This window comes from Colletes gigas, unplaced genomic scaffold (genome assembly GCF_013123115.1).
Source record: "Colletes gigas isolate AHSC1104 unplaced genomic scaffold, ASM1312311v1 Colletes_gigas_Sc00020, whole genome shotgun sequence".
Classification (NCBI taxonomy): domain Eukaryota; kingdom Metazoa; phylum Arthropoda; class Insecta; order Hymenoptera; family Colletidae; genus Colletes; species Colletes gigas.
In genome coordinates, this window is record NW_025106649.1 from 4,581,222 (window position 1) to 4,601,339 (window position 20,118).

General features: G+C 31.3%; 2 protein-coding genes across 7 annotated transcripts; one reads left to right on the top strand and one right to left on the bottom strand.

Annotated features, from left to right (window-relative positions):
• On the bottom strand, window positions 1-3,138 carry LOC122400733 (thyroid receptor-interacting protein 6). Its single transcript, XM_043402345.1, has 6 exons — window positions 2,340-3,138; window positions 1,919-2,057; window positions 1,259-1,736; window positions 862-1,199; window positions 364-779; window positions 1-284 (listed from the first exon to the last, which is right to left on the bottom strand). Exons 2-6 carry the CDS (start codon window positions 2,051-2,053, stop codon window positions 32-34), a joined length of 1,620 nt encoding a protein of 539 aa, XP_043258280.1. The 5' UTR covers window positions 2,054-2,057; window positions 2,340-3,138; the 3' UTR covers window positions 1-31.
• Window positions 3,139-4,172: 1,034 nt separating this feature from the next.
• LOC122400931 (protein Malvolio) lies at window positions 4,173-20,038 on the top strand. Of its 6 annotated transcripts, XR_006259402.1 has the most exons (14): window positions 14,431-14,591; window positions 14,964-15,160; window positions 15,242-15,364; window positions 15,426-15,652; window positions 15,828-15,966; window positions 16,071-16,226; window positions 16,329-16,487; window positions 16,584-16,637; window positions 16,716-17,098; window positions 17,168-17,378; window positions 17,785-17,855; window positions 18,998-19,142; window positions 19,686-19,731; window positions 19,844-19,922. XR_006259402.1 is itself a non-coding variant. In XM_043402712.1 (13 exons), the coding sequence occupies exons 2-12, from the start codon at window positions 14,984-14,986 to the stop codon at window positions 19,702-19,704; spliced, it is 1,719 nt and encodes a 572-aa protein (XP_043258647.1). In that variant the 5' UTR covers window positions 14,431-14,591; window positions 14,964-14,983; the 3' UTR covers window positions 19,705-19,731; window positions 19,844-19,914. The 6 variants fall into 6 exon arrangements, 4 of the variants coding, with proteins under 4 accessions (XP_043258646.1, XP_043258647.1, XP_043258644.1 ...); XR_006259403.1 differs by lacking the exon at window positions 19,686-19,731 and having other exon boundaries at window positions 19,844-19,963; XM_043402712.1 differs by lacking the exon at window positions 18,998-19,142 and having other exon boundaries at window positions 19,844-19,914.
• The last annotated feature ends 80 nt before the right edge of the window (window positions 20,039-20,118 follow it).

Here is a 20,118-nt window from a genome sequence, read left to right on the forward strand (position 1 = left end):
TTGTCTTAATAATTATGTGTATTTATGCGATTTATAATTCTGTCGTCATATGTGATGTAAGTGCTTGTACGCGAGTAGCATTGCAACTTTTACATAATACATGATCGTCCAAAGGATAGCAGCCACGCCCCTCGGAATCGGAAGACAGAACCAAACCACAGTCTTCGCACTTGTAACATTGAATGTGAAAACTTCGATCCAGGGCCACGACCCGTACTGTTTCATCTTGACCTGGTTCTGGCATAATTGGTAGCTTACATACACAACAACGCGGTGCAAATTTTCTGTAACGCAAAAACATCGATTTAAACTTATATCATTGATATAAATTGTTTCATATAAATTCAGTAAAATGTCACTTACTTGTGAAAGCACTGTATACAATGAATCTGATTTGTAGCATCAACCGTAAACGGTATACCGTCCAAGCTTTGACCACAAACTACGCATGTGAAACAGGATGGATGATAAGGTTTGCCTGTAGCTCTTAATATTCTATCTAGTATTGGTCTGGTGCAAACGCAACACTTTTCTAATGTATTCAGATAATCTTCCTCACAGTAAGGTTTGCTTTCCAGCGAATAGAATGGTTTACCCTGTAGATTAACTTTACAAACATAACAACAGAAGCAATCAATGTGGAACACCTTGTCCATCGCAGAGCAACCGGTACCTTCCCCTTCAACTTTACGACCGCATTGTGCACAAATTCCATATATGTCGCCATCTTCGGTATTGTCTTCCATTCCTTGCACTAATAGATCAGTCAAGACATCCACCTTAAAAAGAATAATTGTATTTATGTAAGATATATTTCTTAAACATAATAAATTTGACACGCTCAAAGTAGTTTGAACGTACTTCCTTGACCGGAGACACTTTTCCTTGCGGCTGAGTTGATGTAGCAGATCCATAACCAGAATACATAGAATAATTGCAAGATAGCTGCGATGGCGGTCTAGGATTAATCGGTTCGTATATAGATTCATATGTAGAACTAGATTGTGAGCTTGGACCATAAATATCATTTGGATAATTATCCGAAGAGAAATCAGTTTGATAAGTGGCACGTCTTAATTCGCTATAACTGGATGAAACGGGACTCGGTGGAGGTGGTAGTTCTTCCGGTGGTGGCGGGAAGGAACTGCTCGGTACACATGGAACATACTCCGATGGTTCCGGGGGCGGTGGTAAGTCGTCTTTAACATAATAATTTATTGAGTGAATAGATAACAGAAAAACAGAATTTCATAATTACCATGAGCAGGAGGAATATTGCAGTATGCATTTTCTGGTTTAGAATTCCATTGAATATTACTATAAATTATATCCTTTTCAGCTTTACTTCCAGTTTTAACTGGCATAGATACTGGAGGATCTATGTTGCTATATACAACATTTCTTACTGATCTTGAATGATCATCGAGGGGAACTTGAGGAGCCGGCATATTTCCAACATTTGAGTAGTAATTTTTTTCATCATATCCATATTTTGGTTCAAATTTTTCATCTGCCTGACATATGTAGAAGTTGTCATTATTCTGATAAACTTTAGATGTATCCTTCCCATTTGTAGAGGACGACAATGAAAAATCATTCTTCTCGATATTTAGTGGTACATATGGCGAAGGAGAGTTCACGTACAAATTTGATGGCTTTTCATTTGTTCCAGAGTTATTGAGTACTGTACTGTACGATGGCACAGACGCAGCCTTTATAGTATAACTTTGTGGTATCTAAAAAAATGTTACGCAATATGTATCTATTTGAAAGAATTATCTTGAAAATATTCTAATTTTTGCTACTTTTACCATTGACATTTCCATATAATAATGGAACAGACATGTAAAAGAAGCATAAAATATTATTAGCAGCATAATAATTGTGCTTTTTATATTGATTTGCATGATTTACTGACCTGAGGCTGTGATTTTTTTGGTTTCGGTGGTACAGCTGGACCTACTTTTTTCCCAGGTTTAACAGTTTTGACACCATCCCTATGATTGATTTGCAAGCTCGCAATTTGTTGCTCTAAGTTACTGACATTAGACATTTTTCTGTAAACAATAGTATTATATATTTGGGTTTGATTTTTTTTATATTGTTCAGAACGTATACAAATTAGATCAAAATTAACATTCAAAAAGTTATATGCTCTGTGTAAAATATTTATTAACCATGTATTGCAGAACGAGCAGCGTTGTGTAATAGAATATGTGGTACTGAAAATTTTATCACAAGAAATTATCACTAGTTGAGTTTTATATCTGTCAAGTAAAAGTACATACCACCTGCTTACACTAGAATGGAGCTCTTATTAAAAGAACCTTCAAACTCACCTGGTAAATCAATCGATCGGATTGTCCTTTATAAATTTTTATTTCAAACACTTTTAAATTATAAAATCGAACAGTTTTTAATCGCGAGATATCGTCGAATATCTTTCGTACGTCAATTGTACCAGAACTGAATGGCTGACTCATAAATCCCTTATCTTACAACTATAGAAATTCCTTTATATTGACTTTTCGGGTTTGGCCATAGTTCTCTTATGCATCTACAATGCTACATTCAAGCAATAATCGAGGAACTGTTCAAATATTCACTGTGTAGACAACAATTGAGTCATTGACAAACTAATAAATTCGCACTACTGTCACTTTAGGCACGAATCTCCAACAGCTAAAGCACTGACTTTATTTGCGAATGAGTCAAACCACGCCCTGAATTCTACACGACGTTCGTTGTCGTCTATAGTAATTAAATTATAAAAATGTCTGTATCGAACGTGTATAATAACGTGTACGACGCGCGTTTACGAGTCTGTTCCTAGAGCATAAAGTTTTCGACTTTCGACTTCCCAATCAATGGTTCGATATTCACAAAAATAGACCGTTGGATGTATTACAAAGTTACGTGAATTTGATTCAAATACATTCGTTCTTCGTGGCCCAAATAGGTTGACCTTCTACTTGACAAGTAAAAGGACAATAAGTTCGTTTCTTATTCTTTTTTATTTATCAATATTAGTTCACACGATTTTCTTTAAGCGTTCAGAAAGTTGCAGGCCATGCAGATTAACGTTCCGCGCCATCTTCGAACACACGTTATCGACACTGGGATAATTTTCGTTGAACGTATTGTAATTTCAGATTCATTATACAGGGTGTTCGGCCACCTCTAGCAAAAATTTTAATGAGCGATAGTAGAGGCCAAAATAAGACAAAAATCAAGAATACTAATTTGTTGGTGGAAGCTTCGTTAAAAAGTTATTAACGTTTAAAGTGCCGCTCTTACTGAATTTTTTTCTCGAAAATGCGCAAGATTTCGGGGGTATGTCTATTCACCAAAAATGACTGTAATTGAACCCTACAACCGAAAATAATTTTTCCACAACGATTTGCAATTTTTTAATTTTCTCGAATAATTTCACACCTTCTCTATTTTTTTTCTTGAAAGTGGGCAGGATTTCGTGGGTATGTCTAATGACAAAAACTGATTGTAATTGACCCCCGCAACTGAAAATAATTTTTCCACAACGATTTGCAATTTTTTTTCTCCGTTGAAAAATTTAGACACCTAATTGGATTTTCAGTAAGGAATTTTTTTCTCGAAAGTGCGTACGATTTCGGAGGTATGTGTAATGATAAAAAATGATTGTAATTGATCCCCGCAACCGAAAATAATTTTTTTAGAACGATTTGAAAAATTTTTTTTCGCCGAAAAATTTCAGCACCTACTCGATTTTTTTTCTCGAAAGTAGATAGGATTTCGGAGGTATGTGTACTCACAAAAAATGATTGTAGTTGACCCCCACAACCGAAAATAATTTTTCCAGAACGATTTGAAATTTTTGAATTTAATTGTTAATAACTTTTTAACAAAGCTTCCATCAACAAATTAGTATTCTTGATTTTCGTCTTATTTTGGCCTCTACTATCGCTCATTAAAATTTTTGCTAGAGGTGGCCGAACACCCTGTATATTACAGCTTATTCACACGATATGGTTCTTTGAGCGATTCAATCGTTTTAACAAAAGCAGCATTCACACGAGTTCATATCTCTATTTAAAATGTCATTATCATGTGTATGTATACCTACTTCCTCTGTTTATTTATTCATTCTGTTATTTACATTTCGAGAGAATGGATGTGTTACCGTCGTCGTTATTCAATTTCTCAAAAATCTTCTTTCTTTATATAAATTGAATGATTTATCCCATTAAATGAGCCTTTGTTCTACAAAAAAATTCTATCGAATTTAAAATAACTGGAAAGCCAATACATAGCTAATACAACAACGTCTCAATGCCGCAATTGAAGCTGAAGGAGGTTCAATTAAATATTAATATTAAATAAGGTGCGTATAATTAATATTATTGGAATACTTTTGTAACCATCATGTGATGCATCTTTGTAATAAATGTATCATAATTTCTGCAAGTATTATCGGATTCGCTTCATACATATAACCTTGATACTCGTATCTTATAGTAGTTACAACATTACTTTCAGAACTTAAATCTAATATATATATATATATATATATATTTATTGTTTAAAATTTGAATAGCATGCGTTCAAATACTTTCATGAGCCACTGTAAATATGATATTTGAGTACCGGTATGATTTTGTTATTACCGAATTTAATTGTATTTCGTGCTATATGTAGATATACATATAATATTGTTCTTAAGCTATAGTTAGCTTTGTGAGTTATAGAAGATTAAGATTCTTCGTTGTAAATTAGTCCTAATCGTGATTGTAGTTGATTATATAAAAAAACAAACAGATCCCGCTTTTCTTAGAATTGCCTGTATTTTTATTTCTTCGTCAGTAATGTGAGAAATTTCCATCCAATTATGGTTAGAATATACTTCACCAATTGCTCGAAACCATTGATGTGTTATCTCCATCATATCGTTTAACTGAACTGTAAATCTTTTTTTATATCTTATTTATTCTAATAAAAATTCAATGTGGATCATTATTCGAATAAAGATTTTTCTTTAGAAAATTTCCCCGTTATCCGAATAATCTAGATATCATTCGTAAGTAACGAATAGTATTTCGCTCAAATAAATGTATATTCGAATAATGCCTAATTCTGATACGAATGCAGTCGAAGGCAGATTGTATTAAAGTAAGGCACAGTCAACATTATAATTGATAACGAATAAACTCTGTGAACGATAATTTATTTGTGTCGGAGGAAGATACTCGGTTGACACATCATACAAATATTACATCACACAATAACACAGGAGACACGTACACATGGTGCGTAAATATCGCATAAATAATATAAAGCCACGCACTACACATAATGTACAAAATGAAGTCTAGCATATTGCATAAGATGATTCTTTCTATCTTGCACATTTTAATATCTTCGTTATATTTGCTAATACGAAAAAATATATCAGGACTCTATTTGGTTTGAAGTAAAAAATTAACGATAACCTTCAAAACTTGGAAAAATGGGAAGAACCATGATGCATTTCTTCGTATCAGTAAAAATAACATAATATAATAAATTTGGGAAAAAATTGTAATGGGAGATTCTAGAGGTCAAAACAGGACAAAAATTAAGAATACCAATTTGTTGATCGCTTTGTTGAGGCTTCGTTAAAAAGTTATTAACGTTTAAAGTTCCGCCCGTACTGAATTTTTTTTTCTAAAACACGCAGGATTTTGGGGGGTATGTCTATTGACCAAAAATGATTATTATGGACCCCTGCAACCGAAAATAATTTTTTTAGAACGATTTGAAATTTTTTAATTTTGTCGAAAAATTTCATACCTCGAATTTTTTTCTAGAAAGAGGGCAGGATTTCGGGGGTACGTCTATTGACCAAAAATGATTGTAATTGACCCCCGCAACCGAAAATAATTTTTCCAGAACGATTTAAAGTTTTTTTTTCGTCGAAAAATTTAGGCCCCTACCCGAATTTTTTTCTTAAGAGTGGGTAGAATTTCAGGGATATGTGTATTCATAAAAAATGATGGTAATCTATCCTCGTAACCAAAAATAATTTTTTCAGAATGATTTGAAATTTTTAAATTTAATTTTTTAACTAAAATTTTGATTTCCGTTTTATTTTGGTCTCCAGAATCCCCCATTAAAATTTTTCCCAGGGGTGGCCGAACACTCTGTATATGTACAGCCTTATTATCATTTATATGTATGTTTTAACGACCAAGTTCTAACAAATATGAGGTAAATTTTCATTTAAATAAATTCTACTATAATTGAAAATAATAATTGGTTCGTCGTGTACAAATAAAGCTATAATTTTGATTTATTATTCGAGATAAAATTTTCCCAAGTCCGGTTAGAACGCAGCTTTTCTGTTTTTCCAATAGTGCGGAAAAGCCTAAAGTATGAGTTATACCTGACGTCATTCGCTGTCGGGGAAGTCAGTGGTCAGCTGATATTCTTCCTGCTGCATTTTTAATGTCTCATCGTTATCTGAAAGAACGTGACTGATGTATCATGTTACTTTAACGAAACTGAGTTATTACCCATAAATCGGCATGAAACGGCCATTTTAGTTGACTTGGACGCAAAACATGCCTTGTTACAGAATTTCCGAAAAATGAATTTGCCTAGAACCGTTTGGTATGCTTTTTAAATATATTAAATTTCAAAGTTTACCTCTTGGAACTACGGGTATTTTAAATTTATATCATAATTCAGAAAAATTCAGGAATTTAGTCGTAAAACCTCATAGAAATGGTGTTTGGAGTTCGCTGATAATAAATCTAATATTAGAATTCTAAAATTCAAAATGGCAGATTCGATGTTATTGATCTGAATATCAAAATCATATTAAAGTCATAGGAAAAATTTAAAAACATTTATAAAAATAGTAAACATAAACGTTTTTGAGATACTTGACCACAAATGTAACATTATCAATTTAAAATTTTAAATGATGGATTCAACGCGAACAATTTAATTATCGATATCATGGGAAATATATTTTTGAAACATTAAAGAACATTTATCAACAGAACTTTTCCTCGGTGATTGATTTCGAAGAAAGGACTTACCTCGATTCCATAATTGTATCGCTCGTGCGAGTTGTCAAGCTTACGGCCATACCAGTGACGTCACGCACGTTTCATGGTCGGGAATAAGTTCCAACAATTAAATCTGACGGTGTACAAAATAATTGTCAAAAAAATAGCTGAGCAATTTGTTTTTATTACCGCAATTATCCTTTCGGTCATAAAGACTTTTAAAGAAAAATGTTTATACGAGTGCCTATATTTTTCCCGTTTTCTTTTTTCACGAAATAACAATAAAACGGTCATTACAACATTCCTTGCACAGGATAAAAAGAAATTTTTCGCCTTAAGTTCTGACATTGCCGATCTAATTTACCCTTCGTTTTAGTGTCAAGGATATACATATGTATACAGGGTATTCGGCCACCCCTGGGAAAAATTTTAATGAGGGGTTCTAGAGGCCAAAATAAAACGAAAATTAAGAATACCAATTTGTTGATAGAGACTTTGTTAAAAAGTTATTAACGTTTAAAGTTCCGCCCGTACTGAATTTTTTTTTCGAAAATGCGCAGAATTTCGAGGGTATATGTATTCACCAAAAATGATTGTAATCGACCCCTGCAACCGAAAATAATTTTTCCAGAACAATTCGAAATTTTTTTTTTCCGTCGAAAAATTTCACACCTTATCGAATTTTTTTTTAAAAAGTGGGTAGGATTTCGGGGGTATGTCTATTCACCAAAAATGATTATAATTAACCACCGCAACCGAAAATAATTTTTCCAGAACGATTTGAAATTTTTGAATTTAATTGTTAATAACTTTTTAATGAAGCCTCCATCAACAAATTGGTATTCTTGATTTTCGCCTTATTTTGGTCTCTAGAATCTTCCATTACAATTTTTCCCAGGGGTGGCCGAACGCCCTTGTATACATACATACAGTACAATTTTGACTTTTGCGAATAACTGATTATGATAACACAAAATGAAACATCTTAATATAGCATTACCAGACCTATGCTAACACTATTTATACTTTGAAATCTGCATGTGCTTTGCAAATATTAAACATAAACATATAACTAAAATTACACGTTTCTTTTACACTATAAGTAATAAAGGAAAAAGAATGGTATTGGAATTAGAAAAGAAATTTTGGAAACAGTTTCTAGTTTAGCCATGTATAATGAAAAGTCCACAATTGTCAAAAACTATTAGAATTTAGATACACGATGAAAATTATAAAAAAAAATAGATTTTTATAATATGTTTACTATGTGTTCTTTCATATAGTAAACATGCATTTTTTTAAATTATTATATTTCTTATTTCGAAGCATAGTTACGACTTCTTTCCTGGACATTTATCTGACAAATCGATTATCGATACGAATTCGTCTCCCTATTATTTTGGATAATACACGTATTACGACACTTGCACATTTTGTGATATTTTTCCAATATCGATTCGGCGAGAGTTTCGAAATGATATTGTTCCCTTTATCAGAATTCTCAGATCCCTAATGAAAATCACGTACAGCGATAGGACCTGACAGCAACATAACGACAATAAGATTGTCCTCATTTATTATTATTTCAGAGATTAGATTAAATTGTAAGGCTGATATATCTGTGACAAATATTCTTTACCGTTTCATCGTATTCAGCGTTCATATTCTTTATTAATTTGCTACTTGTTTCTATGGCTTGCAAAACGTAATCGTTTCATTGTAAACAGCGCGAAATAAAAAAACCGAGAATTAGATAAACGCGATAAAACATTATTTAGTTTTATTAGAAATTAGGCATCTTAACACATTGACAACCAATTGAGGAAATTCCCCACATTGCGCCACGCCAAAGTGTGTGCTTATAAACACGCAGTAAACGTGTAAACAGAAATTCTTCAGCTTTGCGCAATTTACAATTGAGTAAATGAGTTTGAACGTGGCCATACATCCACAAATGATGAACGTCGTTCGGGACGTCCAGTGGAAGTGACTACTTCCGAAATGATTGACAAAATCCACGATATGGTTTTGAGTGAACGACGAATCAAAGTCTTTCTAAAAATGCAAAATACAGTATGCAAAAACCGTCAATTAGATGTTAGAATGTTATTTACTAAGCATGTAAATTCTAAATTGCAAAACGATCGAGACGAGGCGCACTTTATGCAACTTGTTTTACCAGACCCGACTATCGTTCTAAATTCTTCACACTTTCATTTTCTTTTTCAGTATGTTTTACACGATCATCGAACCAGAGAACATTCTTGTTCACTTTTAACGAAAGTTTTGCTTCTGGTAGCTACATTAACTTGCAACCACGTTAATAACACCGATTAACACACTTTTACTTGCAATTTGAATTTATGTTATCGTTACGCTACTTAGAATTAAGTTAAAATAAATTAATCGAATCTATATTTTCCTTTAATTAGTTTACCGAAGGATTTATACAGGGTGTTCGGCCACCCCTAAGAAAAATTTTAATGGGAGACTGTAGAGGCCAAAATAAGACGAAAATCAAGAATATCAATTTCTTGACTGAGGCTTCGTTAAAAAGTTATTAACAATTAAATTAAAAAATTTCATTTTTGGTCATTACACATACCCCAGAAATTCTACGCACTTTCGAGACAAAAATTCCTTACCGAAAATCTAATTAGGTGCCTTTTTTCGACAAAAAAAAAAATTTCATATCGTTCTGGAAAAATTATTTTCGGTTACGGTGGTCAACTACAACCATTTTTGGTGAATAGACATACCCTTGAAATCATACCCACTTTCTAGAAAAAAATTCGAGAAGGTGTGAAATTTTTCGACGGAAAAAAAAATTTCAAATCGTTCTGGAAAAATTATTTTCGGTTGCAGGGGTCGATTACAATCATTTTTGGTGAATACATATACCCCCGAAATGCTGCGCATTTTCGAGAAAAAAATTCAGTATAGGCGGAACTTTAAACGTTAATAACTTTTTAACGAAGCCTCCATCAACAAATTGGTATTCTTGATTTTCGTCTTATTTTGGCCTCTAGAATCCCCCATTAAAATTTTTCCCAGGAGTGGCCGAACACCCTGTATACCTCTTTATAGTAAGAGGGAATATTGGTGTTACACTTTAATAAATTCTCAACCCCTTTTGCAATTTTGTCGGCAATTTCGTCTCCCATAATTCCAATATACATGAAACCCATCTGAATAGCATTGCAGTAGCTTGTTTGCTTTTAATCATTTCGTTATCTTTCCCGATAATTTGATTGATAATTGAAATTTATGATCACTGTACCTTCTGATGCTAGAAGCGTACTTTCAGAGTCGATAAAAATAATAAACTTTTCATATTTATTGTTTGTCTTTTCTATCAGATTTTTTAAAAGAAGTTCAACAGTTTTATACCAAAGTTATTTGTGTTTTTGGTCCGTCAGAATATAAAACAGAACAGCTGTTGCAATATTTGGAATTTTCGGAAGTCGGGATGTCGTTTTGTGTTCTTTTATTTGAAAGATAACAAAGTATGAAGTTCCCTTAATATGTCTGTGATGCAGACGTTAATAGGTTTTGGTAATTTTGGTTTTCAATTAGAAAGGTTAATTTTATCGTGAAAATGATTTCCGGCTAGCGATGGTATTGCAATGGCCTCGCATCATTTTTAATAATTGCTTCGTGTAAATGATGGTTTAGTATCGTTATGGTCGAAAGAAAAACAAATGGGAAGCGAGAAGCGTATGTACGGTTCTATTGCGCGATTACATTTAATTTTCTTTGTACCGGGGATTACCATTGATTTACTAGCGTTTCAGGCTGTCATGAATATACGACAATACTCTAGACTGGAGATTCTCAACCAGAGTTCATAACTAAAATACATTCGGTCGAGTGAAATTACGAACAAAAGCAGATTAACAAGTAAATCTAAAGTTTTTATTCGTTAGTCATGAATAAAATTTGCCCAACTCGATTCTGAACGCTGCCATTTGTTCCTCGGTGCACGGAAATAAATTTTTGTATTAAGAGGCTTTCATTAATCGATGTATTTCAAAGCAGGAAACAGATTTCAAATGACCTGTCCCTAATAATTACAGTACAATTTCTTAATAACGGGCTTCTTATGAAAACAAAGTTTGAGAAACTCTAATCTAGAGTATGATCTGACAATTGAGCGAATCGACTTGGTCAGAGAAAGAGGTTTCAGGAACGAGAACTCCCACTCCCTTGGACCAGTTGCTACTTTCATTGAATGCTGTTCGCTGTCAGTCGAAAAACATTTATTCGCGAATAACGAATCGAACTTTTAGATTTATTCGTAAACTAAGTTTTGTTCCATTAACGAATGAAAAAACCATTATGAGTTTGAAAAATAGAAACTCCTCTTTGCGACGATTCTCTTAAAAAAATGATATCCGATTTTTTATCGTTATATGTTGCTATTGGTCTAACAAAGGAAGGTTCTTGATTCTAAAATCACGTTAAATGCTACTCAACATTATTATAGAACCTTCAACAAAGTTTTATTTTGAACAAAAGCGCAGCTCGTATCGAAGGTCGCGGCAATAAAAGTAAAATTCATCCGGGCTATCGAGATCGAATTTTTTCTCATCGCTGCAGAGAATCTGGAACATTGACACAAAGAAAAATGCAAATTAGGACACATAATGAACGAAGACGATAATGTGGAAAAATCGTGCTTTACTGACTTGATTCCATTCAGTAATGGACGTTAAATGGCGATCAACGAAGATGTAACGAGTGTCTTTATGATATTTGAGAAGTGAAGATCGCTGCATTTGCTCGCGCATAATAATTATTAATAATAATATTTAGTAACATTGTTCTGAGAAACATTGCATAGAAAGGGTCGATAAGAAAACGTAGAAAAACAAGGTTAAGAATCATTGCTTTGGAATGTACAGAAGCCTGTTATGCATACAAATTTTACTTCTCCGGCGGTTACTAAAATTGACCATTTTTTAAAGCTGATAGATAAATGTTCTTCTTAATAAGAATAAAATACTACGAGAAGCATTTTTCTTATAATACAATATAATATGCTTTCTTTTCTTCCAATAAAAGTCCCCTGAATGTCCACGGACCCCAGTTTGAGAAACACTGCTCTAGTACACGATTATGTATGTATAATACATATATACACATATTACACAATTCTTCGTTACTGCTCGTTAACCGATATTGCATATCTAGCAAAATAAAACGAAAACATTATAGAGTTAAATATTTATATGAAACTCTATCATTAACTAACACAAAATGGAATCGTATCAGTGTGTTATTAAGGGATTTGATAATAACATTTATGAATAAAATATCAATTTTTAAAAAATTTACTTCCCAAACTGTATAGCATTTACATTGTCTGATAAAAATAGTTCTACAGAAACGTAATACACTGTGTATCTCACCATCATTGATCAAACTCTGATATTAATATACGTGAGATCTACATTGATTGAATTTTTATCTTACAATCTCACGAGCGAGAGATTAGTAATAGCAGATGCCGATTTCAATGAAATTGAAATGCTATATCTACCTGTAAATAGCAAGTTTTATATTAATGATTGAGTATATCTTTTAACTGTTAAACTGTTTCGATAAAATCCACTAAAAAAGTGTAAACATATTTTGTAGGACTATATGAATTCTAAAGTATTATTTTTGACCGGCGCAACATAGTTTGAACGTGTTAACCAACTTGAATTGAAAAATAATTATATATTTTCGTTCTTCATAAAACTACAAAATAATAAAATTGATTAGTTCAAGAATTATTCTAACAAAGTTTGAATTTTGGCAACATCTTATCACATTCGAACTCCATAGTTTTATGATTCTGCTTCCGTCAACATAATAAACGATTTTGGAAAAAAATGTTTCACTTACGAATTGATAACGTAATATACAGAGTGTTCGGCCACCCCTGGGAAAAATTTTAATGGAAGATTCTAAAGGCCAAAATAAAACGAAAATCAAGAATATTCGTTTCTTGACTGAGGCTTCGTTAAAAAGTTATTAAAAAATTAAATTAAAAAATTTCAAATTCTTCTGGAAAAATTATTTTCGGTTGCGCGGGTGAATTACAATCGTTTTTGGCGAGTACACGTACCCCCGAAATCCTACCCACTTTCGAGAAAAAAATTCGGGTAGGTGCTGTAGTTTTTCGGCGAAAAAAAAATTTTTCAAATCGTTCTGAAAAAATTATTTTCGGTTGCAAGGGTCGATTACAATCATTTTTGGTCATTGCAGATGCCCCCGAAATTTTACGCATTTTCGAGAAATGAATTCCTTACCAAAAATATAATTTCAGGCCAGAAATGTCACTCCAAAATTTCGTGTGTATCTTTAAAACGTCATAACTTTTGAACGGATTAAAGGATTTTAATGTTTCAAACGACAAATAACGCGTATTTTAATGAAGAATATGTAGAAATTCTAACAATATTGAAAACGTTGTTCCTTGAGCTCGTAAAGTGAGAAAAACCACATAAAAATGGTCCAATTTTCAAACGACTGTAACTCCTACAATACTGAATATATTTCAATGAAATTATTTTCTGAAGTAGAGTTCATGGGCACCTACAAAAAAGTATTAGACAACTTTTCTATAGGACATCAAACAAAATTGCTAAAAATAAAAAATGAATTTAAAAAAAAAATCGAAAGGGGTGCCTAAATTTTTCCATGAAAAAAAAATTTCAAATAGTTCTGAAAAAATTATTTTCGGTTGCGGGGGTTAATCGCAAGCGTTTTTGATGAATAAACATACCCACGAAATCTATTCTTGATTTTCGTCTTATTTTGGCCTCTAGAATCTTCCATTAAAATTTTTCTTGATTTCGTATATTTTTACAAGATACGCTTGGATTTAATATAATTTCTACATTAGAAGAATGAAGGTTTCCTGTATTAACCTATTCAGAATAATTTAATGGCCCATAAGTACATTCGTTCGTATTAAAGTTGATTAAAGAATCATTTTGGTGTGTAGAAGCGTCTTGATGATTTAAAAGGCATTTGGCTGACTCATGAACTGGATTTAAATGTTCCAACAAAAGCAGCTATTTAAAAATGGCTAAAGAACTTTCGCTTGTAAGAATAATCGTCTATTAGAAAAATAGTTGTTTCGTAGTAAATCTGCAGAAGCCCTAGATCGGTCGGGACTTCAGAAGTTATTTGTGATAACAAGAGACCTTGCGCGAGTGTTATTTAAATTACACTATTTTACTGCGAGCATAATGTCGCGGGACATCCCGTGACGTAGTCGTAGTTATTATTCTCAAAACGTGGTGTCTGCAAATTTCTGTACATGAATTCAGAGCTACGGATGAGGTCGGATATCCCCACCAGAAATTAATTAGGAAATGTGGATTCAAAGAGGGGGAAACATCCAACAAAGATAGTTTGTCAGTCTTATACATACGGTTCGTCGCAATGATCAGTGCTCCAGTGTTTTCAGTTTGTTCGTGACTGTGGAGGGGATTGTTGTGTTCTCTTTTCCTTTCAGTTATGTCCGATTTTTGGTTCTGCTGAGTTGCATTGTTTATTAATTTTATGGTAAAATTACATTTAAGAAATGTTTAAGTTTATTTAAAAACTATAGTCCAATTTAATACGTGGCTTATTTTTATTTTTGTGAATGGTTAACCACACAATTACTATTAAAATATTCGATCTATTGTTGTTGATACTTTTATAGTAAATTTTGCTTTTAAACAGTCTCATAAAGAGGTATAATCTAAAATATGTTTATTTCAATTTTTTGTCATTTTGATATTCGTAATGATTGAATTATTGAATTGAAAAAACAATTTATATTTGAAACAGTTCATTATTATTACATTGTTTGCTTATTGAAAGTAATAAAAATAATAGTGTTAATGTATTGTGTTTATATTCTTATACTATAAAGCAATGATTCGATTTTAGACGCATCTTATCAATATACCATGCAAAGTAATCATACTATTGAGGGTAACAATGATTCAACAGTCACAACAGTGCCTCAAGAGTGTACACAGGAAGTGCAAAACAATGTTAAAGCGACAGAAAGTACCTCTTTAACGCATAACAGTAATCAAGCATATTTTGCAGACGAAAAAATTCATATACCAAATGAAGATAATGTAATACAAGTTGTTAAAATTAAAAAGAATCAATATTTACAATTACATAAAGATATTAAATACAAGTGGATTTTTTTACAGGCTTTTTTTAGTTTTAGGAAATTATGGGCTTTTACAGGTCCTGGATTTTTAATGTCCATAGCTTACCTTGATCCTGGAAACATAGAATCTGATTTACAATCTGGAGTAGCTGCCAAATATAAGGTACTTTACGCATAATGCTTTTACTTAATAAAATATTATTTTATTTGTATTTTTGTTTTAGTTACTATGGGTATTATTAAGTGCAACAGTTTTAGGCCTTGTTATGCAAAGACTAAGTGCAAGACTCGGTGTGGTAACAGGTTTACACTTAGCAGAAATGTGTTACAGACAATATAAAAAAGTACCTAGACTGATTTTATGGATAATGACAGAAATAGCTATAATCGGTAGCGACATGCAAGAAGTGATAGGGACAGCCATTGCCCTGTCACTATTAACAAACAAAGCGTAAGTGGCTGATAAGATTATTAAACTGTTACTATCCTTAATAACTAAACTAAATTTATTAAATACTTTAAAGAAAATGAGATATTCTTATTGTTCGTTAATTGGCATTTGTTTTACATATTCAATTTGATGTACGTTTAATGACTCTTTATGTGTGATAAATTTAATGTTTCAGAATACCTATTTGGGGTGGTGTACTCATTACAATAATTGACACTTTTACATTTTTATTATTAGACAAATATGGTTTGAGAAAATTAGAATTTTTCTTTGGATTTCTTATCGCAATAATGGCCGTTACATTTGGTTACGAAGTATGTTATACATTGTATTAAATTGTATCGTTAAATTTATTGGTCCTAATGATTAAAAAGAACATGTTTATTACAGCAATTATTCCATAATATAATTGTTTCAGTATATTGTTTCTGCTCCTCCACAAATTGAAATAATAAAAGGCATGTTTACACCTTGGTTCAAGGACTATGATAGAAATATGTTATTAAAAGCTGTGGGGATTGTTGGTGCAGTCATAATGCCACACAACTTATACCTTCACAGTGCTCTTGTTAAGGTAAGGAAAAAGCAGAGTAGTATGAGTAACGTCAGTTATTTGAAATTGAGAAAGGATAATAGGTAAAATAGCTTCTTTAATGAATTTGTTTTCAATTTTCAGTCAAGAGACATTGATCGCACGGAACCGAAAAAAGTAAAGGAAGCAAATATGTATTACTTCATTGAGGCTTGTATTGCATTATTGGTTTCCTTTATAATTAATGTATTTGTTGTAGCAGTTTTTGCAGACGGTCTTTATAGAAAAACTAATTTAAACATTGTAAGTACAAGAAATATATTGTTAATTTTTAAATATTTTTATAAATGCTGCTTGCAACTGATAGTTATACATATTTTACAATTTATTATATTTTAGTATAAGATTTGCGAGGCAAGTAACTTTACTATAGGGATGGAAACATTTCTTCCAGTAAGTAATAATAAAAAAAAGCTAATTTAGACTTAATAATTACAATCTTATTCCTATATTTAATTTTATAATTTACAGAAAGACAATGAGACTGTTTCAGTCGATCTTAATACGGGTGGTATATTTCTTGGCTGTGCCTTCGGTGCAGCTGCAATGTATATATGGGCTGTTGGAATTTTTGCTGCTGGTCAGTCTTCTACAATGACAGGAACTTATGCGGGACAGTTTGCAATGGAGGGTTTCTTGAATCTGCAGTGGGCTCGATGGAAACGAGTTCTTTTTACACGAATGATTGCTATTATTCCTACTTTCCTCGTTGCATTTTACAGTGATATAAATAATTTAACTGATATGAATGATATTTTGAATGCTATTATGACGCTTCAGTTGCCTTTTGCAACTTTGCCAACAATAGCATTTACTAGCAGCTCTCAAATAATGGGTGAATTCCGAAACGGAATGTATGTAATCATTGGCATATTTTCATTTCTATGTTTGCAGAATTTCTAATGTACACTTTTACATTTCAGAGTAAATAAGGTTGTTGCAACAGCATTGTCTGCTGTAGTAATATGTATAAATATATATTTTGTGATAAATACTGTCCAAGAAGATTTGCCACATCATTGGGCAGTGATACTCGCAATTTCTATATATTTCATTTTATACCTTTTATTCTGTTTTTATCTGGTAATTCATATGGCCCTGAATATGGGTGCAACTTCTCTTGGTAATCACTGGGTATGTATTAAATAATAGTATTAACTAAATGTATGCGAAAACCCGAGGGTCGGAACAGATCGGGATCCCGATAATGTTTTAGATTCATAAGAGTATTCGGGATTTTCGAAAGAAAGTATAATTTACAAGAATGTTAAATTATAAAAGTTGGAAGATGGAGTGAAAATGATGCATGAAATCAGTAATAAATATATTATGCATACTTATTAGTATTTTGAATTTATTATTTTCACTTCATCTTGTAACTTTCATACTTCTATACGTTACAATTAATTGTTTTCCCGGGAACCCAACCCAATCCCGACAAAAATTCTCAAACCGATCCAATATTTTCGGGTTTTCACATACCTCTAGTATTAACGTTGATAATTATTACTAATAATTTCGTTGTTCATTTCTATTACAGTTTGTAAGTAAATATATTGGCAGTCCTGTAAGTACAACGCTTGGATTATCTAACCCAACTATATATGCAAGGTGAGAATTGTATACATTAATAAGTTAAAATATAAATTATAATAATTAAAAGTATTCGTTAACCGATCACTCATTTTGCGGTATATATTATTTAGATATGCAAATAAATCATGTTTTTCATGTATATATTATAGTATACGTTGTAAAGATTGTAACTAACAATATAATATAAATATAAATTCTATTCTATCAAGAATTCGTAATAAACAATAGCATGAAATAATCGACTATTTTTGTAAAAATTGTGAGAAATTCTTAATTTGATATGCATAATGGTAACACATTCGTGCAATATTTATAAAAATTTTACTCATATATACATATATATATGTATGTATATGATATTATGTGCATAATTTTAGTACTATAATTATATGCATGTGTATCATCAATTGTGATTATACTTAAAAATTCTATGTTCTCTATCAATTTTCACATTATTATATATGTTACTGTTTGTGCAGTTTATTGTATTCAATTGCCTTTATAAAATTTATAATATATAATTCTTTACATTTCTTCAAGATTAAATCCTACTGTGCAATGTGTGTGTGTATAAAAATCCTGAGATTATGCTTTTGTGTACACTTGTGTGTGTGCGTGTGTGTCTTGTATTCAATGTGTACACTGAGTGTAAAATGTAAGTTTGCAAATTAACACTATGTATGTAATACTAACATGTGTATTCTGGAAAAGCTGATTCTGTTGTTCTCTGTCATGTAACACCTTTGGTACGAGGAACTAGATACAATAGTATTACTTTTATTTTTTAACTAATTATTTGTAGGCACAAAATTTTTATGCACTATTGTTTATTAAATGTATAATTAATTTATACTTGGACTATTAAATAAAAAAGAAATTTTTTGATAAAGTAAATACAAGAAGTATTAATGATTATTCTGATGTTAACATTTATTAAAATAATAATCTTCTTTTGTAAAGAGTTAAACAATAAGATTAAAGTAAGTGTATATGCTTCTCTTACCAGCTTATAGTATTGTATTAAATTATTTCCATAAGCTATATCTGATATTTATAGTTACTATAGTTTCTTAGTAAAACTAAAGTGTCTAATACATTTTACATATCAAATAAACTGATGCCATAAAGACTTTGAATTATTCCTTTTTCATTCATAGCTTCTTCAATGTCTCAGAAACATCATTAAATATGTAATCAAGTTTGTCTCATGCAACTATGTTAAACAAGGTGCCTTCTAAGTACAGAAAATGTGTCAGTTTTAAAGCAATCGCATCATCTGACTTCAACATAACATCATATATGGTATGTACTAGCATTAAAATCACTTAGTATTATTCAATACTTTCAAGTATCAAATACTTACAATACAATTGATTAATATTATATTGCTAATATTGTATTGTAAATATTATAGTATTTGAGTTGACATTGATTTAGCATTAAAAAGTTTTAAAAAATATAAAGAATGTAACTGTTCATCAAACAGTTTCCTAAAAAAAATTCTTTCTAAATTCTAGTGAAATCAATTTATAACTTATTCATTGATATTAATATATTATATGAAGTGGGTGTTTATATGAATAAAATAAAAATCTTATTGTTAAATTTTATGTTACAATTACTGCTATTTTAAGTTAAAAATAAATTGAAATTATAAAGGGAAACTGCATGTATGTATTCAATTCTTTTGTTCACACTTTTGTTCACATGTATGTTTACTTATTCGTCAGTTGCTTTATGTCTATTATTATGTTTGTCATAGTCATTTTGATAATAATTTCTTTTATCTTTTGAATCACTAACCAAAGATATTTCCATTGCATGTACATTTTTAATACACAAAAGGGTGGACACACAACGCTAACTTGATTTTAAAAATTTCCTGCCGAAGGTAAGACATCATTGCGCGTTCTCTTATATTGTCATAACAAAAAATTTTGTTTCAGGCTCTATTTTAAGTTCGTTAACCAAGATATATAAAACTAATATACGTAATATTTCAGATCGAATCCGGCGTTTAATATTCAAGAAAGTGCGACAGGAAGTTTTAGCACAATTCCAGACTACTGACGAACAAATAACTCTAATTGTAAATATATAAGATATTAAATAATATATTATACATACTCACGATTCAAATTTTCTTTTATAAATGTGAACATTGTACAGAATTTAAAATTCATAATTATACAAATTTTACACGATAGAATCGTGTATTTAATATTAGTTGAATATTAAATTTTTATTATCGACATATTATGCCAATTATAAAATACGT

Excerpts from the sequence above, each read along its gene's own strand:
- LOC122400733 (XM_043402345.1), bottom strand. The coding sequence starts at position 2,053 with ATGTCTAATGTCAGTAACTTAGAGCAACAAATTGCGAGCTTGCAAATC. Across the intron at positions 1,200-1,258 it reads CAATATTCCTCCTGCTCATG|ACGACTTACCACCGCCCCCG; the intron begins GTAATTATGAAA and ends ATTATGTTAAAG. Across the intron at positions 285-363 it reads TGTATACAGTGCTTTCACAA|AAAATTTGCACCGCGTTGTT; the intron begins GTAAGTGACATT and ends TTTGCGTTACAG.
- LOC122400931 (XM_043402711.1), top strand. The coding sequence starts at position 14,984 with ATGCAAAGTAATCATACTATTGAGGGTAACAATGATTCAACAGTCACA. Across the intron at positions 15,365-15,425 it reads GAGTAGCTGCCAAATATAAG|TTACTATGGGTATTATTAAG; the intron begins GTACTTTACGCA and ends TTTTTGTTTTAG. Across the intron at positions 17,099-17,167 it reads GGTGAATTCCGAAACGGAAT|AGTAAATAAGGTTGTTGCAA; the intron begins GTATGTAATCAT and ends TTTACATTTCAG.